At 38.8% G+C, this 24,366-nt stretch overlaps 1 protein-coding gene across 6 annotated transcripts in view; it reads left to right on the top strand.

Annotated features, from left to right (window-relative positions):
• The window catches only part of LOC105492352 (Sad1 and UNC84 domain containing 3), a 47,076-nt gene that overhangs the window by 17,336 nt on the left and 5,374 nt on the right, over positions 1-24,366 (top strand). For 3 of the 6 annotated variants that reach the window (XM_011759365.3, XM_011759368.2, XM_011759364.3), the window contains 6 exons: positions 3,235-3,275; positions 4,691-4,865; positions 6,063-6,147; positions 15,347-15,462; positions 16,890-17,057; positions 21,528-21,620. In XM_011759365.3, coding sequence (XP_011757667.1) covers positions 3,235-3,275; positions 4,691-4,865; positions 6,063-6,147; positions 15,347-15,462; positions 16,890-17,057; positions 21,528-21,620 — 678 coding nt within the window. The remainder of the gene's footprint in view (positions 1-3,234; positions 3,276-4,690; positions 4,866-6,062; positions 6,148-15,346; positions 15,463-16,889; positions 17,058-21,527; positions 21,621-24,366) is intronic. The other 3 variants (XM_011759367.2, XM_011759366.2, XM_011759369.3) reach the window with 2 other exon arrangements.

Genomic DNA, 24,366 nt, shown 5'->3' with positions numbered 1-24,366 from the left:
GTAAATTTTGGTCATTGGCCTGCCCCCTTTCCCACCCATTTGGTTGCTGTGATGCTCTGAAACAAATTTATAGCCCACAGCGAATAACTTTCAAGAATTTCAGGCACGAGTAGGTTCCAACCTCATCCTTCTTGCATTACCTTACTTTTCCAATCTTTATTTTATCGTCACTTTGACTTCCTCACTTACTGTTTTGTCCTACATATTCTTATACTATATATGTTCCTATAGTAGAACTTGCCTGAAATGCTTTTGGGAATGAGGCAAAATAAAAATGTTTTTAAAATTGTGAAAAATTTTATTTTTCAAGGAACTCTCAAGTTCATTTATCAGCAAACTAATTGAGGAGTGTTTTCTATATGTTATTTTATGGCTAGAACAGAAAAAAGAAACAAATTGAAAACACTGCTCCTACTGACAGGGAACTTGCTCAAACACAATGTGAAAAACTAGAAGTGAGAATATCTACCAATGATAAGCTCCCGAATTCACATCCTTTTCAAAATAAAAATGATGAGGAGAACATATAAGAAGTGTAATTGCTCAGAACAAAAGTAAGGCAATATTTTTCCATGTGTCACACTACATTCCATTCTGACAGCATTCTCACACATGACGCAACAGCACCATACAAGATACAACACATTTATAGTATGTGGCACTATTTTGGGCAGAGCAAACTGATAAAAAGCCAGTCTTTGAAACAGAAAAGCAGGCTAATCACTGGATAAAGATGGAGCATTATTTCCCAGATAACACATTGATGGTCACTGTAGGAGACTGAAAGGTGATCCCCAAAAAGATATGTCTACCTCCTGACCCCCAGAACCTGGGAACATGACCTTTATTTGGGAAAAAGGTCTTTGCAGATGTAATTAAGTTTCTTGATATCAAATTGTCCTAGATTACTCAGATGGATCTTAAATACAATGACAGGGATCTCTTTAGGAGACTTACAGAGGACAGAGACACAGAGAGGAGAAGAGGAGACCACATAAAGGCAGAGGCAGAGACTGGAGCGATGTAGCCACAAGCCTAGGAGTGCCCAGAGCCACCAGAAGTTAGAAAAGGCAAGAAACAGAATCTCCCTGAGGACCTTCATAGGAGCGTAACCATGTAGACACGTTGACCTCATGCTTCTGACCTCTGGAACAGCAACAGAATAAATTTCCATTGTTTCAAGCCACCTCATTTGTGGTCATGTGTGTCAAGAGCCCCAGGAAACCCATAGGGTCTCTTTGAGTTCTCTGTTGGGCACCTGAAGTATGAGCTTTGTTGCTACAAGAAAGTGATCATTAAAGGCAGAGGTGTCTGCTTCCCAACCTGGCAGGGAGAGTATGTGGATGAGACAAAATTCTGGAAGCTGCTGTGGGAATCCTCCAAGATTTAAGTTTAAACCCAAGGGAATTGGTTGCTTGGGTCAGACTTCGTTTTCACACTTATCATTCCTCCACTCCGATCTACATTATTTTCTTGGCACGTAGTCAAAGATACTGCCTCTTAATTGATAAATCACTTGAGTAAAACATGTCAGGGTAGGGGAGTTCCAGATATAAAGAAAGGATGTCAGGAGCCATCCGTTCATGGGCATTGTTGACTATTTTTCCTAGAATTCTCTGGGGAAGATATCTCCCTTCCACATTTGTCCTCCCCTTCTCACCAGCTTGTCCACTCAGTTGGCTTCTGAGCCCTTCAAGATTGGTGCCCCAAGGTGCTCTCTTTTGCCCTCCTTCCTCTGTTGATAATATTATTGACCTTCTCCAACCATCCCATGTTGGAATAGAGGCTGTGCATGTGTGCATATGTGAGTATGCATGTGTGCATATGAGCATGGGCATAAGTGTGTATGAGTGTGTATGTGGAGTGTGTGTGTTTGTGTGTGTGTGTCTCATGCTGGGTAAAGACAGATGGGAAGAGAGTGCAGGGCTTTGGAGGCTCCCAGGCTAATGACTTGTAGGGCATTTGAAATGTGAGCACCCTTAGCCGGGTGCAGTGGCTCACGCCTGTAATCCCAGCACTTTGGGAGGCCAAGGCGGGCGGATCACGAGGTCAGGAGATCAAGACCATCCTGGCTAACACGGTGAAGCTCTGTCTCTACTAAAAATACAAAAAAAAATTAGCCGGGCATGGTGGTGGGTGCCTGTAGTCCCAGCTACTCGGGAGGCTGAGGCAGGAGAATGGTGTGAACCCAGGAGGCGGAGCTTGCAGTGAGCCGAGATGGTGCCACTGCACTCCAGCCTGGGTGACAGAGCAAGACTCCGTCTCAAAAAAAAAAAAAAAAAAATGTGAGCACCCAACCAACCACCGTCAACTGTGGCAGGGCCTGGAAGACACACAGCAGGATGAGCTAAGGAACATAGAGGTGCTGGCCACCCAGGCCCAAGGTCTTCTCAGTGACAGGAAGAGGCGGCTAGGCCATTCCCCCATTCTAGGAGAGGAACAGGCAGCACAGTAGCCTGGTACTGCAGACTAGAGTGCTGCCTGCATTCTGGCATCCTCTATCTCTCCAGTGTTTATGTCTTCCCTGACCACCTCCACAGCAGAAAGTCCTCTGAAGGCAAACGTTGTGTCCAAACGGTAATTTTACCTTTTCCTGGTTTCTTGTCTTAGTTTGGTAACCACCAAGACCATCCACACTAGAGACTATCTATACCACACATGTCACCAATGTTAGATACATTTCTGCAATTTTCTGATTGTGATGGCCAGTCTAGCCCAAAAGTAATCACATCCCTTTCTTATTTGTAAGTGGGAGTCTCCCTCCTTGTTCAGGAACAAGCCCAAAGAGCTCAGCATGCCCTCTAATGTCGCCACGTGCTCCTTGGGTTTTTCCACATTCACCAGGGGCGCCTCTCCCCTTTGTCTTCCCTTCCCTCTCTTCCTCCTCCCTCTATTTTTTCCTCTTCCAACCTCACTCTCTCCTCCCCATCAGACTGTGTTCAGGCCTTTACAGTCTTAAGAAACAGGAAATGATGTGCCCAACCAAGAGTTCCTGTTGAATGTCACTCATTAAATAGATTTGCATTACCTCATCTCCTTCAAATACATTCATGAGGTACAGATGAGGCTGGGAAAGAGGCAGGCCACTCAGAGGATGCTCCTGAGTTCCAGCCAGCACATCTATATATCAGGAGTCAACGTGCTATTTATTTCCCCTTTCTGAGGAAAAAAAAAAAAAAACTCTACTTGAATAAGCAGAATTCAGAATGATTTATCTTTTTCTGTTGTTTTCAGGCCAGACTTCGTATGCCTAAAGAGCAACTGGAACTTTTAAAGTGAGTGAGATTTTTTTTGCTATGTGTCTCTTTTTGGTGTGATTTCAAATACTGAAATGTTTTTGTACAAAAAAGCATAAGAAAGAAAAGCTACTCCCTGAAATAACTCAAAATTTCACTCCCAGAAATAACTATTATTAATAGTTAATGACATCATTCTTAGCATTTCTCTATGTATATATGCAGATGGAAAGAAAGGAGGAAGAAAAAGAAAAAAAGAAGATAGAAAAGATTAAAGGGTTAGAGGTGAATTAATCTACTCCTGCTGTGTTTAGTATTAAAAATAGTACATTTATTGTTATTTGGATTTCTCAGAAGAAGGAAACAACCCAATTAAAGTTGCCTCCTCTCACTTGTGCATCTACATAATTTAAAATTTTAAACACCAAACAGTAACATTTTTAGTACTTTAGAAAATTACTTGCCCCTTTATATATTTCTACTTCTATGGAGCATTCCTTAACAAAATACACACTGAGGTGTGCTTTCCATGTTATTTATGATAATTAAAAATGGAAAACAACCCTATAAGAAAAATAGACCAATGGTTAACTACATTGGAATATATTCATGAAATGAAGAATTATAAAGCCATTTAAATAATTCTAAAATAGGTTTAATCATTTGGAAGTGTAGTGGAGACACAAAATTATAAATATTATTCCTATTTTGTTACTAATTTTTTGCATGGAATAAAAACTGGTAGAAAGTCATTAAAATTTAACAGTGTTTATTTCTTCTAAATGCTTGTTTTTTCCCCAATTTTAAGCATGTATTGTTTTACAAATGGGGAAAAATACTAGATAAGTAGTGTTTATACTTTTTCAGCATAAAGAAATACCTATTCGCTTGACATTTTCTTATTCTCTCTACTAGTAATTTTCAAACTGTAAACACAGAAAACCCATTCTTGGGAAGTAAAATCTTGCATGCTCAGGCTGTCAATCTGGTAACCGGTTGCTGCCCACTGGCTGGATCCCCCAGCACCCCTTGCCCAAGGCACTTCCACTGAACTCAGGCTACGGTTCAAAAGCCACTGCTCTGTACTACACTGGAAATGCAAGGTGTTCCCAGTCGGAAGGAGGGTACCAGGGGGATTCAGGATTCACCTGTGTAATGTCACCCAGCTGGGGGACCAGCAAGGTTGATTGAGCCTTGCCTGTCGTCCTGTGCAGAGCCCGGCCAAGCACTAGGACACCCTCAGCCATGTGACCCCTGGATGGCCTCGGGTTTTTTTTTTAAGTGAAGCATGATGCTTTAGAGAAATGGGTGTGCTCTGCTCTCCCCTCACTCAAGAATGTATATCTTCAACAATATAAAGCACCTCATCACGTGGCAGGCTCCGAAGCCCAGCCACAGCTGATAACAGGAGCTTTACACTTTCTTCCTCTCATGCTGAGGTTCTCCCTTTACAGGAAGGAAAGCCAGACTCTGGAAAACAATTTTCATAAAATTCTACTTTTGATTGAACAAATAGATGTCCTGAAGGCATTGCTTAGAGATATGAAGGATGGTACGGACAATAATCACAGCTGGAACACCCATGGAGACCCTGTGGAGGACCCAGACCACACGGAGGTCCTGGATGAGGCAAGGCGTGTTGGGCGGGATGGGGTGGTGGATAGTGAGGATGTCCAGGGTGACAGGGAGTATGTCCTTCCAGTGTCACATCCACTTCTTCTCCCAATGGGAAGTCCAGTGTTGACTGATATTTGGTTCGTGTACAGAAACCCACTGTTTCATAAACGCTGTGTCACAGAGAAGACATTCTATTGCATATGACTTACTTCACACCAAAATAAATAACTCTTCTATTTTCCAGTAGAAAGAAAGAAAGAAAGAAAGAAAGAAAGAAAGAAAGAAAGAAAGAAAGAAAGAAAGAAAGAAAGAAAGAGAGAGAGAGAGAAAGAAAGAACAGTCTCTGAGCTCTATACACAAATACCTTAAATAGCAAAAGATTTGCATTCATCATCTTTGTAGCTAATGCAGTTAGTCTAGTCAGCATCAGATTCAGGCAAAACTGTGTTGGAAACCATGAGCTCTGTTTTGCTTCTTTCTCTTCTGCTGTCATTACTACTTTCTTTTTCTTCCCTAATGTCTACTTTTTGAAATACGCAGCAATCTGACACAGACCACCTGCCGCCCGCCAGGCCCCATTTCATCCTTGTCACTGTGAAGGTGTTACATTTAGGCAGCTTGAACTTAAACTGTTGCGCCTACTTAGGGTGCTTATGGTTTTGTTTGTTTGTTTGTTTGTTTGTTTTTGTTTTTTAGAATGACAGCATCCTTCAGAACCCAATATTAATTAGAGTCAGTGAAAAATGTCTAATATAAGTAATCATGTAATCTGTGTAAACTGCCTTGATTCCCAAGTAACTCTAGAATGTTCAAGTCTTTCAGTCTTTACTGCTAACCACAGGACACTAATGAGGGATGGAACACAGTAGGTCACAGCACAACCTCACCTCACACCTCACCGGGAGGGCACTGTGATGCAGTGGTTAGGGCTTCAGAAGGGACCGTAGGTCCACCATGCTGCGTGACCTTGTGGGAGTCCCTGAACACACCTTGGCTTTATTTACGTCGTATCCCTGAGAGGGACACTCCCAGGAGCCACGAAGATGTCAGTCCACGACACATGCACAGTGCCTGGCTCAGAGTGCAGCTGACAGGTGCTCACTGCTATTCTAATTTTGCAAATTAGGTCCAAATCAATAAAACGAATGGTCAAAACTCAAGCAGTTGGCAGACATTGTTAACAGAAAACTGTTTCTAAAATTTCTACAGGAAATGTCAAACTTGGTCAATTATGTACTTAAAAAGTTGAGAGAAGACCAAGTCCAGATGGCTGATTATGCTCTGAAGTCGGCCGGTGAGTACAGAAAAAGTGAAAAGAGGAACATTTAAAAAAACAATACTTCAGGAGTGTCTCTACCCTCTACATTTGTTTATGAGGAAAACATGTTTATCTGGTAACTTGAGAGGGGGGAAATTAATCAATTTAGATAATGAAGAAGAGAATAGAAATAGTTGTCACTGATTGCTTTCTGTGTGCAAATGTTCCAGGGACTAAAGCCTGTGCAACTTCATTAACATGCATCTAAAAGAACCACCAAGAAAGCCAAGATGCCACAGTGAAGTTGTGAAAGGCACAAAATATTAGGACATTTTACATTGTTATATACTAAAACGACTATGATAACCAATCTAAATGCATTATTAGGGATTAAATGACAGTGTTTAAAGGTTATATATAATGTTCCTAATATATTTCAATTAAGATTAATTCTTAAGGGCTAAGGCTATGAATCATTAACCTTAATCTTCTCTACCATGCTCTGCCTATAATAGACTACGAGCAATATGTGTTCAGTGAACAATGTGGAAGGAAAGAAGAAGGGGACAGAAGGAGAAAGGAAATATAAAACACATAGTAATGCTAATTTTAATCAATTGATACTCAAATTTATGCCAGGGAGATAAATTTCCAGCTTACATGAACTGGAGAGCATTTGGAACAGCATGATTACTCAGGCTTGAGAGTGTGTGTTTTTTGAGAGAGTGAGTTAGAGGGCAGAACTTTCCCGAACCTGATGCCCTAAAGCATGAGTGTTAAGGTAAGATGGGAGAAGGACCATAGTTCTTTATTTTTAATTTTTTAATTTTTTTATTTATTTTTTTTTGGTCTTGGCATTCTGATACACTTTTTAAATGCTTTCTTCTTTGTATTGATGTATTTACATCAACTGATGTAATTACAACTTCCATTTTGAAAAGCCTATGATGACGAATGTAGGTGCACAAGTAGCGCATGAAGAGTGAGGAAAAGAAGGAGATAATCGGGCTTCTCTGTAACCACAGATGTGGAAACAAATGTCAGTTCTGCTTTGGCTTTGGCCAAGATGGAGAAAGCCTGTTAAGTCCCTTCCCACCTGATTACAATGAAAAAAATATCTGGACAAAATTCAAAAAGCAACTACCTGAGTGGGCTGAAAAGTAAACAAAGCAGGCAGTTGGAAGAGGGGAACCAAAAACTGTAGTTGTGAGCCTGTGGGAGTTTCCTTTTTTCTTTTCTTTTCTCTTGCAGCGTAGGCTGAGGCAGGCAGCAATTACAGAGCTGCAAATGTGGCAGCAGGTTGGGCAGCTAAAACTGAGAGAGGCCCCATTTTTCTAGCCAAAGACGCAGAATAAAGTAGTTCTGTGGTCCAGAGAGTGTGGGGAGAAAGCCTGGGAAGGCAAAGCTGCAAAGAAGACGCCTGCTCCCCTGTCTGTTTGTGGCCAGCTTCTGGCCTCACCTCTCAGCTGCCCATTCGTGGGAACAGACTCAAAGCAGCAAAGTGGAGGCTTTGAGCATTTGGCAATGATGTAAACTATGACTCAAGTCTTGGACTAACCCCTGAGTGGTACATGGACATGACAGGCCTGTAGCAAAGGTTTTGAGGACTGAATTGAGATTGGAACCACCACCCATAAAAGGAGGGAGGACTCACATTTCTAGGCTGATTGATGAAGCAAATGAAAGCATTCCCTAGTGGATTTTTATGGGACTCAGAGTCTTACAATATAATATTCAGTATGTCTAGGGTACAAATCACAATTACTTGGCATGCAGACTCCTAGGGAAATAAGACCAACTACCAAGGGAAAAGACAACAGATGCCAACCTCATCATGACACAGATGTTCGAATTGTCACACAAAGCTTGAAGCAGCTAGCATAATTATGCTTTATGAGGTAAAAGTAAGTACACTTGAAACGAATGAAAAGATACCTATTCTCAGCCAAGAGAATAAAAAGAACCAGATGGAATTTTAGAACTGAAAAATACAATATCTAAAATAAAAATTGACTATATATGCTTAATAATAGAAAAACAAAAATAGAGAAAAAAAGTAGTGAAGTCACTCCTATTTAACACAGTATGAGAAGTCCTGGCCAAAGTAATCAGACAAGAGAAAGAAATATAGGGCATCCAAATAGGAAGAGAGGAAGTCAAACTATCCCCGTTTGCAGACAACATAATCCCCATAGTCTCAGTCCGAAAGCTTCTTAAGTTGATAAACAACTTCAGCCAAGTTTCAGGATACAAAATCAATGTGCAAAAATCACTAGCATTCCTATACACCAACAAAAATCAAGCCAAGAGCCAAATCAGTAATGAACTCCCATTCACAATTGCCATAAAAAGAATAAAATACCCAGGAATACAGATAATTTTGGAGGTGAAAGATCTCTACAAAGAGAACTACAAACCATTGCTTAACGAAATCAGAGATGATACAAACAAATGGAAAAACATCTCATGTTCATGGATAGAAAGAATCAATATCATTAAAATGGCCATACTGCCAAAAGCAATTTATAGATTCAATGCTATACTTATTAAACTACCATTGACATTCTTCACATAACTAGATAAAACTATTTTGAAATTCATATGAAACCAAAAATAGCAAGGGCAATTCTAAGCAAAAAGAACAAAGCTGGAGGCATCACATTACCCAACTTCAAACTATACTACAGAGCTACAGTAACCAAAACAGCATGGTACTGGCACAAAAACAGACACATATACCAATGGAACAGAATAGAGAACCCAGAAATAAGGTCACACACAACTATCTAATCTTCTACCAATCTGACAGAAACAAACATTGCAGAAAGTATTCCTATTCAATAAATGGTACTGGAATAACTGGCTAGCCATATGCAGAAGACTGAAATTGGACCCCTTCCATACATCAAATATAAAAAAAAACTGAAAATGGAACATAGATTTAAATGTAAAAGCCAAAACTACCAAAAAAAAAAATTAAAAAATAAAAAACCCAGGAAGACAACCTAGGTATTGCCTATGAAGTTACTCCTGTTCAACGCAGTATTAGAAGTCCTGGCCAGGGTAATTAGGGAAGAGAAAGAAATAAAGCACATCCAAATAGGAAGAGAGGAAGTCAAACTATACCTGTTTGCAGACAACATAATCCTATATCTAGAAAACCCCATAGTCTCAGCCTGAAAGTTGTATGTACCATTCAGGACATAGGCATGGGCAAAGATATCATGACAAAGACATCAAAAGCAATTGCAACAAAAGTAAGAATTGGCAAATGGGGTTTAATTAAACTAAAGAGCTCTGCACAGAAAAAGAAACTATCAGCAGAGTAAACAGACAACCTACAGAATGGAAGGAAATTTTTGCAAACTCTATATCCAACAATGGTCTAATATCCAGCATTTATAAGGAACTTGCACAAATTTACAAGAAAACAAAACAACCCCATTAAAAAGTGGGCAAAGGACATGAACAGACACTTTTCAAAAGAAGACCTGCATATGGCCAAAAATCATTTGAAAAAAATCTCAACATCACTGATCATAAGAGAAATGCAAATCAAAACCACAATGAGATAACATCTCACACCAGTCAGAATGGCTATTATCAAAAAGTTAAAAACTAACAGATACTGGCAAGGTTGTGGAGAAAAAGGAATGGTTATACACTGTTGGTGGGAGTGTAAATTATTTCAACCACTGCGAAAGACAGTGTGGTGATTCCTCAAAGACCTAAAGACAAAAATACCATTTGAACCATCAAACTCATTACTAGGATATCCAGAGGAATGTAAATTATTCTTTCATAAAGATATATGCATGCATGTGTTCACTGTAGCACTATTCACAATAGAAAAGACATGGAACCAACCTAAATGCCCATCAATGATAGATTGGATAAAGAAAATGTTGTACATAGACACTATAGAATACTATGCAACCATAAAAAAGAACAAGATCATGTCCTTTGCAGGAACATGGATGGAGCTGGAGGCCATTATCCTTAGCAAACTAACACAGGAATAGAAAACCAAAAACACATGTTCTCACTTATAAGTGGGAGCTAAATGATGAGAACACATGAACACATAGAGGGCAACAACACACACTGGGGCCTATTGGAGGATGGAGGGTGACAGAAGGGAGAAGATCAGGAAAAATAACTAATGAATACCAGGCTTAACACCTGGATGACAAAATAATCTGTACAACAAATCCCCACGACACAAGTTTTTCTATGTAACAAACCTGCACATGTACCCCAAACTTAAAAATTAAAAAGAAAGAAGTAGTGCAGTTGAAGATAGATCAAAAGAAATTATGCAATTCAAAGAATGAAAAAATGTTCGAAAAAAATGCAAACAACTTCAGAAACGTATAGGACACTATAAAAAGGTATAATATTCTTATCCTTGTAGTCTCAGAGGGAGATGAAGAGGAGACCAATGTAGGACAATAATCTAAAGAAGTAATAACCAAAAACATCTCAAACTTGATTTAAAAAAATAAAAAATAAATTTACAGATTCAAAAAGCATGGCAAATCAGAAACAAGATAAATTCAAGGAAAATGACATCCAGACACATCATAGTTAAATTGCTCAAAATCAAAGATGAAGAAAAGTATTTGAAAGAAGCTAAAAAAAAAATGCATTATTACAGATTTCTTACCAGAAGTTAAAGAGACCAGAAGAGAAGGAAACTACATGTTTAAAGTGCTGAAGGAAAGGATCTAGTAATGCAGAATTGTAGATCCAGTGAAAATATCTTTCAGGAAATGAAGGCAAAATGAAGACACTCTTAGATGAAGAAAAACTAAGAAAATTCTCTGCCAATGAATCCACTAAAGGAAGTTCTTCAGCTCAATAGAAATGACACCAAAAAGAAACTTGGGACTTAAAGAACGAAGAAGGAGCAACAGCCTCATCTGTGAGTAAAGATGAGGTGGCCCGGCACGGTGGCTCATACCTTGTAATCCCAGCATTTTGGGAGGCTGAGGCAGGTGGATCACCTGAGGTCAGGAGTTCCAGACTAGCCAGGCCAACATGGTGAAATCCTGTCTCTATTAAAAATAGAAAAATTAGCTGGGCGTGGTGGCGCATGCCTGTAATTCCAGCTACTCCAGAGGTTGAGGCAGGAGAATAGCTTCAACCCAGGAGGTGGAGGTTGCAGTGAGCCTAGACCATGCCACTGCTCTCCAGCCTGGGTGACGAGAGTGAAACTCCATCTCAAAACAACAACAACAAAAGATGAGGTAATTTTTTTTCTTTAAGTACTTCAAAATATGTATGGCTGTTGAAAGGAAAAAATGTATGGCATTATCCGGGGGTGGAGGGCTAATATATGTAGATTTAACACTATGACAACCATAAAGGAAAAGTCAGTGGGTGAGATTTAATGGGCATCTATAAATGTAAAGATTTTACTTGAATGATAAAAAGTTAACTCTTAAATAAACCATGAGCTGCTAGGTATGTGTGTTGTAACCATGAGAATAATTACTTTAAAACACAGAGATATCCAAATGCTAATAGAGAAATCAAAATGGAGGCCAGGCACAGTAGCTCACGCCTATAATCCTGGCACTTTGGGAGGCCAAGGCGGGTGGATCACTTGAGGTCGGGAGTTCGAGACCAGCCTGGCCAACATGGTGAAACCCCGTCTCTACTAAAAATACAAAAAGCCAGGTGTGGTGGCGCACACCTGTAATCCCAGCTACTCAGGAGGCTGAGGCAGGAGAATCGCTTGAACCCGCAAGGCGAAGCAGAGATTGCAGTGAGCCGAGATTGTGCCGTTGCCTGGGCCCCAGAGCGAGACTCAGTTTCAAAAAAATTAAAAAATTAAAAAAAAATTAAAAATTGCAACTAATATTTACAAAAGGCAGGAAAGGGAAATGAAGAAAAACTGGGAGAGAGAGAGAGTAAGAAAGGCAGAGGGTAGGGGAAAAGGCATGCAAATTAGAAAGGAAGAAATAAAAATGGTTCTATTCAGAGACAACATGATTGCTTATGTAGAAAAACCACCAAAAAAATCTACTAGAATAAGTGAGGTTTACAAGTTCAAGGGTATATACACAATTTCTATATGCTAACAATAGAAAATTAGAAAATATTTAAAAGCAGCACTATTCATAAATGCAGTAAAAAACATAAAATACTTAGGTATAAGGGTAATAAAATGTGGGAACTGAGAGCTAAAAACTAAAAAATAATAATGAAAGAAATAAACAAAGATTTAAATAAATGGACAGGTATACCATGTTTATGGATTTGAAGACTCAATACCATTAAGATGACAATACTGTCCAGCTTTTCTATGGATTCAATACAATCCTAATCAAAATCCCAGCAGAATTATTTGTAGAAATTGACAACCTGTTTTCAAAATGTACGTGGAATGGTGAAGGAACTAGAAGAGTCAAATTTGTTTTGGGAAAAAGAGGGACAAAGTTGGAGAACTCACACTACCTGATTTTAAGGCTTACTATAAGTTTACAGTAATCAAGAGCATGTGGTACTCGTGAAATCAATGGAACAATGCAAAAAGTCTAGAAGTAGTTCACACCCGTGGTGAATAGATTTTTGAAAAACGGAAAAAAGGCAAGTCAGTGGTGCTGGAACAGGTGGACATTCATATGCAAAAAAAGGAAAAAAAATGCCTTGGCCCCAAACCCACAATTTGTAAAAATTAACCCCAAATGGGTCACAGTCTTAAATATAAAACTTAAAGCTAGGAAAAAAATAAGAGAAATTTTTTAGAGTTAGAAAAACTTTTCTTAAACACAACATCAAAAACTATGATTGTAAAAGGAAAATAATGGATAATACAGGGTTCATCAAAATTAATTTCTGCTCTGCCAAAAAACAGTTACAAGAAGGAAAAGACAAGTTACAGGCTGGGGGAGAATATTCGGAAACCACACACATTCTTGAATCCAGAATTTATAGAAAACTGTCAAGCCTCAATTAAGCAAACAGACAACCTGATACAAAATAGGCAAAAGATTTAGAAGACACTTCATTAAAGAAGATATATGCATATCAAAAAAGTATATGAAAAAATGCCTCACATTATTATTCATTAGTGAAATGTCAATTAAAATCTCAATGTTATATCATTGCACACCTATTAGAATGCCAAACAGAACAAAACTGACCATACTAAGTGCTGGCAACAGCATGAACCAAATGGACCTCTCATACACTGTGGGTGAGAATGTAACCTGGCACAGCCACTCTGGCAAAGTCTGACAATTTCTTATGAAGTTCAATATAACATCTTATTGACCCAGCAATCCCACTTCTACATAGTTATCTAAGATAAATTGAAACATGTTCACATCAAAACTTGCCAAGAATATCTATAGCAACTGTATTCATAATCACCAAAATTGAGAATAACCCCATGTCCATCAACAAAGAATAACAGATGCATTCATACAACGGAATATTAACCTGCAGTCAATAAAAGGAATGAACTTCTTATACTCATTACAGCATTCATAAACCTCAAACGCATTGGCTAAATGAAAGTAGCCTTAGTGAAAAGGCTACATACTGTGACTGACTACAAGGGAGCAGCAAAAGAAATGTCCAGAATAGGTAAACATACAGGGACAGAAAATAAATTAATAATTGCCAAAGCTTGGGGAGGGATATTGGGGGAAATGGGGAATGACAGCTAACTGCTATGGGTTCCTTTTGGGGCTGACTAAATGATCTAAAATTGATTGTGGTGGCTGTGCCACTCTAAGAATATAATACAAAACCCTGAGTCACACACTGTGAATGAGTGAATTGTTTAGGATGTGAATTATATCTTAATAAAGCTGACTTACATTTCTTAATGAATGATAAAATGAATAAATATGAATTATTTTCAAAATTCCACAACACTAAAATTTTAATTTTTTTCTGGAAAGGATTATGGGGATGGGGTGCTCAGTCCTCACATTAGCAGGTGAAAGTGTAGATTCTGTCCAGCCACTTGGTCGAGTAGGAATAGTGAGTGGGCAGTCAGTATCAGCCTTCAAAAACAAAGTACACATAGGGTTTCCAGATAAAATGAAGGGATCCCAGTTAAATTTAAATTTCAGACAAATAGTAAATAATCTTTTAGTATAAATATATCCCAAATATCGTATGTATATATCCCAAAGTTGTATGACTACAACTAAAAACTTATTCTTTGTTTACCTGAAATTCAAATTTAAATGGCCATCTTGTATTTTTATTTGCCAAATCTGGCAACTCTAGGAACTCATTTACTATTTCAAAAAGTGTGTCATCTAAGAAAAAGTATGGATAATCAGCTGGGTGCGGTGGCTCATGCCTGTAATCCCAACACTTTGGGAGGCCAAGGTGGGTAGATCACTAGGTCAAGAGATGGAGACTATCCTGGCCAATATGGTGAAACCCCGTCTCTACTAAAAATACAAAAACTTAGCCGGTGTGGTGGTGGGCGCCTGTAGCCTCAGCTGCTCGGGAAGCTGAGGCGGGAGAATCACTTGAACCCGGGAGGCGGAGGTTGCAGTAAGCCAAGATTGCGCCACTGCACTCCAGCCTGGCAACAGAGTGAGACCCAGTCTCAAAAAAAAAAAAAAAAAAAAAAAAAAAAAAACTTGATGAGGCACATGTATTTTTAGTGTTGTGGTGTGTTATGCAAATGCAATTTGAAAAAGCCATTTGCATTTTCTTTATTTCTTATGTATAAAATACATTTTGCTTCTAAAATGAAGTAACCTGAAGGGATAATGTTTGATGAGTATATTTCATATTTATTTTATTAAAATTGAGTTCAATGAATCTGCATAATTGCTGCAAATGTAACTTGAAGGACATTTGGAGCGTTGTTGGTTTTCTGCTTTTTTTGTTATTGAGTGAATGGGGATGACAGGAAGTCTCATCTATCGCATGAGCTGTTGAAATATAGAGATCTATGTACGTTTTAGGTGATACAGAATCCATATAATGTTCTCATCTCTACTTTACTTGCCTCAAAATTCAATTTTTATCTTACATTTTGTGAAACTAAACAGAGAAAACTTGTTTTCTTCAAAATGACAAAATTTCAGTGGTAGTGAAAACTGTCATACTTTTCCTATCAATTCCTAAGTATGAATTTTACCTCACTTATAATTTGCCCAGTAATAATTTTCTAGAGACACTGTTAAAATTCAAATGATGTGTTTTGAATGGTGTATGTTGTTTCTTTATTTTAAAACTTATTTTATAATTTTAGGAGCCTCCATCATTGAAGCTGGGACCTCAGAAAGTTACAAAAATAATAAAGCAAAATTGTACTGGCATGGGATAAGTTTCCTAAATCATGAAATGCCTCCAGATATTATTCTTCAGGTAAAGCTAAATTAAGAATCACTTATTTCTATTTTAGAATTTTGTTCTTATTATTTATCATGAAAATGTTAATTTTAAAATAGAGGCAATATAAGAGTGTCCGAACTTGTTACAGAACCTGAAATCATCTCATTACATTTTTTATAGTCAGTACACTGCATGAATTATGTCTTATTTTATGGTTAGTAAACTATGATTAATTATTTACTTATTTATCATTTTAAGATTAGTAAACTAGATTATTTTATTCTCAAATAAAACATATACATTCCATGTCTTTTCTGTAAGTTGATTCTGTGACCATACTTTTCCATTGAAAACTTCAGTCATTCAACGAACATTTGTTGAAAGTACTTGTCTGCTAAGTGCCAGTACTGTACTGTGTTAAGTGCTATTCAGACCACATGTTCTTAAGTCTAATTATAACAGGAGAAATCTCCAAGTAAGATCCCCACCAAACTTTTCAGTTACATTCTAAAGGCAGTAGCCATCAACAGACAGCAGAGCACCTCTCAACTTTGATCCATACACCTGAAGTTAGTCGCAAATTTAGAACTTTCAGGGGTAAAACCCATTGATCTTATTCCAGTCTGTAGTTTATATCTACAAAGTAGTAGACCTCATTTTTCTTCTCTATCACCATAATCACCACCACCACTCCCATCTCCATCAACACCCTCATCTTCGTCACCACCACCACCACCATCTTTCTTCATCACAGCCTCCATGTCCATCACCATCACCACCACCACCATCACCATCACTGCCACCACAGCCACCATCACTGCCACCACCACCGCCACCTCCATCACCATCTTTCTTTATCACCACCCCCATGTCCATCATCATCACCACCACCAATGTCACTGTTGCCACCACCACCACCACCACCATCACTGCCACCACTACCACTACCTTTATCACCACCTTCACCACTACTACTCCAATTATCACTATCACTATCACCACCACTACCATTACTACCATCACCATTACCTCTACCACCACCACCATTGCCATGACCACCATTGCCATCACCATTACCACTACCACCATCATCATCACCTCCACTGCCACCATTATTACCACCCCATCATCACCACAATGATCACTACAGTGGTCACCACCATCATCCTCACTACCACCATCACTAGCCTTACCAGCACCCCACTCATGCCCTCTAGCTGCCTTATAACAGGTTACAGTCTAGTTAGAGCAATGAAAGAAAACATGCTCATATGATAAAGGACTCTGATTGATATGAGCATACAGTGCTCTGGAAAAGCAACCACACTAGAGGTGTCTTGGGAGTTTTCCTATTTTATAGGCATAAGAGAGATCTGCAGTCAATAGTGATTAGCTGATCAGTATTGTGGGAATGGATTCACATAACTAGTTAAGAGATTAATTCAGTGTTTTCTTTCCAGCCGGATGTCTACCCTGGAAATTGCTGGGCTTTTCCAGGTTCCCAGGGTCATACCCTAATCAAGCTTGCTACAAAGATCATACCTACTGCTGTTACCATGGAGCACATCTCAGAGAAGGTGTCTCCCTCAGGAAACATCTCCAGTGCACCCAAGGAATTTTCTGTCTATGTAAGAAGCTATCTAAATTTGTCATTCAGATTGGCCTGATAGAAGGTGGTTGGCTGGGAATTAGGGGCTGTCCTCTGAACTAGTACAGATAACTAGTTGTGTCACTTATTTCCTGGACTTTCGCTTTCTCACCTACAAAGAGAGAGAGTTGGACCAAATGATTTATATTATTCAACTTTTTTTTACTTTTATCAAAGTTATACATGTACATGTAAAAATCAAGTATTTCCATAAAGTTTGTAAAGAAATAAGTTATTCCTTGTCCCACTTCTCCACATCTCCAATTCTCATTATCCCAGAGCTTCTACTTGCAACAATTTTAGATGTTTATTTGGGTACTTGCCTCCATGTTGGCTTTTACCATTACTTCTTGATTTTTCAGTTTTAGTTATGACATCCTCTCATGGAAAGTGAAGAGTATACTGATCTTTTCCATGGCACTTCCATCCTCCCAACATGTGTATGTCTTGATTTAAAAAACAAAACATGTTTCTGGAGATATAATTCCCATAACAATTAATTCACCCACTTAAAGGACACCCTTCAGTGGCTTTGGTATATTCACAGAGTTGTGTATTCATCACCATAATCAATTTTAGAACATTTTTCTTACCCTAAAAGGAAACCCCATAACCCTTAGCCATCACCTCCTATTCCCCTAGTGTACTCCTCCAACCCCTGGCAACCACTAATCTACTTTGTCTCAATAAATTTACCATTCTATGCATTTCATATAAATTGAATCATTTATAATGTGTGATCTTTTGCAAATGGCTTAACTTAGCATACTGTTTTCAAGGTTCATTTATGATATAGTATGTCTCAATATTTCATTTATTTTTTATTGACAAATAACATTTCATTGTATGGATATATGATATTTTATTTATCTATTCATCAGTTGATGGACATCTGAATTATTTTCATTTTTTTGGTCATTATGAATAATGCTTCAATAAACATTCATGTACAAGTTTTTGTGTGGACATGAGTTTTTGTTTTGCTTGGGTGTATACCTAAGACTGGAATTCCTAGATAGCATGGTAAATGTAGGTTTAACATTTGAGGCACTGCTAGAAGACCGTATTATCTTTTTGTTCAAGCAATACTCAATGTTTTCACGGTGACTATGTGAACAAAACAGCTCTCAGTTGAACTATTTAGTGTACTTAAATACTACTTTCTTCCATTTTTTTATGTTTCTGACTGTAATAATTGCTTTACTTTTTTTTTTTTTTTTCTTGAGACAGGGTCTCAGCTCTGTCACCCAGGTTAGAGTACAGTGGCACAATCACAGCTTACTGCAACTTCAAACTCACGGGATTGTTTTTTAAGTCTTTTAGTAGAGATAAAGGTCTCACTATGTTACCCAGGCTGGTCTCAAACTCCAGGGCTCAGGGGATCCTCCCTCCTTGGCCTCCCACAGTGCTGGGATTACAGACGTGAGCCACAGGTGCCCAGCCTATTTTTCTTTTATTTGCTTAGTTTTTCTGTATTCCTATTACTAAAACTTTCCCAAATTCTTCTTCAGAAGTACAAATATTCCCCCATTATGTTGATTCACATGAGATAATTTATAAATTTCTTCCATTCTTCATCCCTTCCTTCAGTTTCTATTCATTTATTTTCTTTTTTCTTTTTCCCCGAGATATCCCTCTGGCGCCCTCAGCGTTTTGCTCCAGCCTTGTTAGGTAGGCCTGATGCACAACTGTTGTCATGGGATTTCATGCCTGCATCCTGAGGATTCAACTTATTGTCTAATTTATTATTTTTAAAAAGTGTTTATTTCCCTTTTCTGTTTTTTGTTCCACCTGCTGGAAGATCATATCAATTCATATTTTAACCCCTCTATGGAAATTTTCATTCCTGCTGTCATGATTATACTTTCTGAGACTTCTTGTTTCTATACATATTCCCTTTTTTAGAACCTATTTTTTTTTTCTTTTATGAAGGCAGTACCTTCTCTTATGCTTCTGAAGACATTAACTGTAGGTTTGTCTCACTTTCTTCTGCTCGCTTCCGGGTCTGGATTTCCTAGCCCCACTTTTCCCCCTTGTGCGTATGGTCTGTTTCCTGTACAACGCTCTACTCCCATGTCTGTGATGCTTGTCACATGAATTGCTAGGCGGTGCAAAGCCAGCAGGAAGCTTTGCGCGCACGTTTGCGCTCACGATGAGGCTTATATGTCGTGAGTTTGCCCCGGGAATCATCAGGTCAGGCCATTTCGTTGGGAGTCACAAGTGTGCCATCAGGAGAGTTGACCCTGAGAGGACTCCTGCAGTGCACAGGAGGTACCAGCCTGGCCAACTACACCAGGAACTGCTGGGGAGAGGAGGGCCGCGGGGCCACCACTTTGTGCAGGGGTCATGCTCTTGTGGGCGGTTCTGGGGCGGTGCCGGCAGTGGTCTTAGAGATGGGAGGAAGAACAGAGCCCTCTGCTGGGCCAGGCGGGGCTGGAGGGGCGTGGAGGGGTTGTAACTGCTTTTTGAAATGACTGTCAGCTAAACCGCAGATTCAGGCTCCTTTCCCCCACACCTCCCCGCCCCACGTGGACTCCCTCTTCCGGCCTTTCTGGGAACCTGCCGCTTAAGTCCTGCACTGCTGGTTCCACCTACAGCCAGAGTAGTTTGTGTTCTTTCTCTCCAGCTGCCATTTGGTCATCTTCACTTTTTGGTGTTTGTTTCTTTCTTTGTTTTTGTTTTTGTTTGTTTTGGTTTGGTTTGGTTTTTGGTTTTACTGTCTACTCCCACTTTTGCCTTATAGGTTTATGCCTTACTTCAATTATTTGATCTTCCCATCTGGAGGAGGGCCCCGGGTTAAACAGCCTGCCTTACATGCCACCCAAATGCCTCTACATTCCATATGTGGAGTTTCACAACAAAGGGCTGCTGTCCTTTCATAGAAGCCCGCACCACCTGCAAGTGGTGTCTGAAAAGTTGAGTTTGAGCAGCTAAGTTCCATCTCAGAAAGGTGAACATATTCATTGTTTAGAAAACTTATGGGTGAATCCCAAAGGCAGGGATCCTTTAGTAATAAAAACTGCTTCTCATTATTTTCTTCTACATTAGAGAATTTATGAAACAAGTAAAATCAAAACAAGGTGATAAAAGGGCTGGGTGCAGTAGCTGCTCCTGTGATCCCACCTCCTTAAAAGGCTAAAGCAGGAGGATCACCTGAGCCCGGGAATTCGAGGCCAGCCTGGGCACCATGGCCAGACCCCGTTTTTTTTGTTTGTTTGTTTGTTTGTTTTTCTTTTAACTTTTATGTTAGGTTCAGGGATATATGTTCAGGTTTGTTATATAGACAGTAAGTAGTAATACCCAACAGGTATTTCTCTGCTCCTCTCCCTCCTCCCACCCCCCCACCCTCAAGTAGATCTCAGTGTCTATTTGTGTTCATGTGTTCTCATTATTTAGCTCCCACTTATAAGTGAGAACATAGGTATTTGTTTTTCTGTTCCTGTGTTAGTTTGCTATGGATAATGGCCTCCAGCTCCATCCATGTCCCTGCAAAGGACATGATCTTGTTCTTTGTTATGGCTGCATAGTATTCCATCAGATCTGTTTCTTAAAAAAAAAAAAAAGGAGGTGATAAAGAAGGTAAAAATAAAACTAGCACTCCTCTCAAGCTAAAGAGAATATATGAGGCTTGAGTCATATATACATATATAATTGTCAGTACATTATGTAACCATGATGTATCCAACTCTTTTAATAAAAAGTTATAGTTTGATATTAATATTTTTATTATAAAATGATTTAACGAATGTACTCTTTATTTTGCTGTGTTACTACAATTTAAGGAACCTAACAATAAACTTCAGATTCACGTAATGAATTAGTTTGCAGCAGTGCATTCTCCTCTCACAAATCTTCAATCTGAAGGGTTGAGAGGAAGAACAAAAAGCACAAAAGAAATTGCATACAAAGAAAAAATCAGTGTTTTTATCAGTCAACAGAAGCTTACTTTTTAGAGGAAATTATTTGTGTGATCAAAATCTAGCAATTGGCCTATGTTTATCTCATTTTGGAAAACATCAGTTCAATATGGGGACCCATTTTTATTTTATTCAAAGTATGCTTATTGCAAATACAGTTATCAGACCAGAGTTAATGCTGGGATTTTCTCTACATGTATGTATCTGTCTTTCATCTATCAGTTGTTTATCTATCAATCATCTATCTTTCATCTGTCTTCTGTCTTCTATCTATCTATCTATCTATCTATCTATCTATCTATCTATCTATCTATGTGTCCATCCATCCTCTGTCCTTCTAGTCAGTCCCGTGATCAGCCTTTGGCCTCACTGGTCCCTTGTTAAATGCCCTCTGGGTGCATAGATTAGTACTGGCATGATCACAGCACTGTGCCCCGGTGGACATCAGAGATATCTGGTGAATTATTTCTTCTTTTTGAAAACACAACTGTATCCATTCATTACAATCTCTATATCTGTTGCTTTCTTTATAGGGCATCACAAAAAAATGTGAAGGAGAAGAAATTTTCCTAGGTCAGTTTATATATAACAAAACAGGAACCACCGTTCAAACATTTGAACTCCAGGTAATATGTGCCCTGGGAAATGATATAAGTAGCTGTATCACTGGAAGAAATTTGTTGGGATTGCTTCCTGTAAAGTGATGTATGAAAATAATTATGACAAAAGCATGAGTTACACAAGGCTTATCTGAACTTCATTTCTTAGCTCCAAGTGCTTACAAGGATTTTAATGCAAAAGACAGACAAATGCAAAACCAGTTTCTAAGTCAAATTCTTCCTCACCTGCTATCACTTTTTTATAATATATATATTTAATTTCTCAGTTCTTTCTCAACTATTCCATTCCCTGAATATTATTAAGTGTAATAGTTACTACCTCACCTTGCTTGAGTATAGGGGAGGAGGATGATGGTACAATATGAAGTGGACAGAGGCAGAGAGAAGCTCAAAGGAAGAGTGGATAAAGATTTAAGATCAGATAATACAAGTAAAATTCCTAATCCAATGGGGGAAAATATCAACTGTTAACTTATAAATCCCCTGAAACTCGCCAAGGCATATGAAATATATACTCATTTTTTTAATTAGCCACAGGGAGTAACTGAAGTGACGTAGAAGACATTTTATATCATGTAAAACCAAGTGTTTTATGACACTTTTTTTTATTATTATACTTTAAGTCCTAGGGTACATGTGCACAACGTGCAGATTTGTTACATAGGTATACATGTGCCATGTTGGTGTGCTGCACCCATTAACTCGTCATTTACATTAGGTATATCTCCTAATGCTATCTCTCCCCCCACCCCCCCAACAATAGGCGCCAGTGTGTGATGTTCCCCTTCCTGTGTCCAAGTGTTCTCATTGTTCAATTCCCACCTATGAGTGAGAACATGTGGTGTTGGGTTTTCTGTTCTTGTGATAGTTTGCTGAGAATGATGGTTTCCAGCTGCATCCATGTCCCTACAAAGGACACAAACTCATCCTTTTTTATGGCTGCATAGTATTCCATGGTATATATGTGCCACATTTTCTTAATCCAGCCTGTCACTGATGGACATTTGGGTTGATTCCAAGTCTTTGTTATTGTGAATAGTGCCACAATAAACATACGTGTGCATGTGTCTTTATAGCAGCATGATTTATAATCCTTTGGGTATATCCCCAGTAATGGGTTGGCTGGGTCAAATGGTATTTCTAGTTATAGATCCTTGAAGAATCGCCACACTGTTTTCCACAATGGTTGAACTAGTTTACAGTCCCACCAACAGTGTAAAAGTGTTCCTATTTCTCCACATCCTCTCCAACACCTGTTGTTTCCTGACTTTTTAATGATTGCCATTCTAACTGGTGTGAGATGGTATCTCATTGTGGTTTTATTTGCATTTCTCTGATGGCGAGTGATGATGAGCATTTTTTCATGTGTCTGTTGGCTGTATGAATGTCTTCTTTTGAGAAGTGTCTGTTCATATCCTTTGCCCACTTTTTGATGGGGTTGTTTTTTTCTTGTAAATTTGATTGAGTTCTTTGTAGGTTCTGGATATTAGTCCTTTGTCAGATGAGTAGATTGCAAAAATTTTCTCCCATTCTGTAGGTTGCCTGTTCACTCTGAGGGTAGTTTCTTTTGCTGTGCAGAAGCTCTTTAGTTTAATTAGATCCCATTGGTCAATTTTGGCTTTTGTTGCCATTGCTTTTGGTGTTTTAGACATGAAGTCCTTGCCCATGCCTATGTCCTGAATGGTATTATCTAGGTTTTCTTCTATGGTTTTTATGGTTTTAGGTCTAACATTTAAGTGTCTAATCCATCTTGAATTCATTTTCGTATAAGGAGTAAGGCAAAGATCCAGTTTCAGCTTTCTACTTATGGCTAGCCAATTATCCCAGCACCATTTATTAAATAGGGAATCCTTTCCCCATTTCTTGTTTCTGTCAGGTTTGTCAAAGATCAGATAGTGGTAGATGTGTTGTATTATTTCTGAGGGCTCTGTTCTGTTCCATTGGTCTATATCTCTGTTTTGGTACCAGTACCATGCTGTTTTGGTTACTGTAGCCTTGCAGTATAGTTTGAAGTCAGGTAGTGTGATGCCTCCAGCTTTGTTCTTTTGACTTAGGATTGTGTTGGCAATGCGGGCAATCCCGCATTTAAAGTTCCATATGAACTTTAAAGCAGTTTTTTCCAATTCTGTGAAGAAAGTCATTGGTAGCTTGATGGGAATGGCACTGACTCTATAAATTACCTTGGGCAGTATGGCCATTTCCATGATATTGATTCTTCCTATCCACGAGCATGGTATGTTCTTCCATTTGTTTGTATCCTCTTTTATTTCACTGAGCAGTGGTTTGTAGTTCTCCTTGAAGAGGTCCTTTACATCCCTTGTAAGTTGGATTCCTAGGTATTTTATTCTCTTTGAAGCTATTGTGAATGGGAGTTCATTCATAATTTGGCTCTCTGTTTGTCTGTTACTGGTGTATAAGAATGCTTGTGATTTTTGCACATTAATTTTGTATCCTGAGACTTTGCTGAAGTTGCTTATCAGCTTAATGAGATTTTGGGCTGAGACGATGGGGTTTTCTAAATATACAATCATGTCATCTGCAAACAGGGACAATTTGACTTCTTCTTTTCCTAACCAAATACGCTTTATTTCTTTCTCTTGCCTGATTGCCCTAGCCAGAACTTCCAACACTATGTTGAATAGGAGTGGTGAGAGAGGGCATCCCTGTCTTGTGCCAGTTTTCAAAGGGAATGCTTCCAGTTTTTGCCCATTCAGTATGATATTGGCTGTGGGTTTGTCATAAATAGCTCTTA

The sequence above is a fragment of the Macaca nemestrina genome, chromosome 4 (genome assembly GCF_043159975.1).
Source record: "Macaca nemestrina isolate mMacNem1 chromosome 4, mMacNem.hap1, whole genome shotgun sequence".
NCBI classification, from domain to species: domain Eukaryota; kingdom Metazoa; phylum Chordata; class Mammalia; order Primates; family Cercopithecidae; genus Macaca; species Macaca nemestrina.
This window is presented reverse-complemented; position numbering and strand designations above follow the sequence as displayed.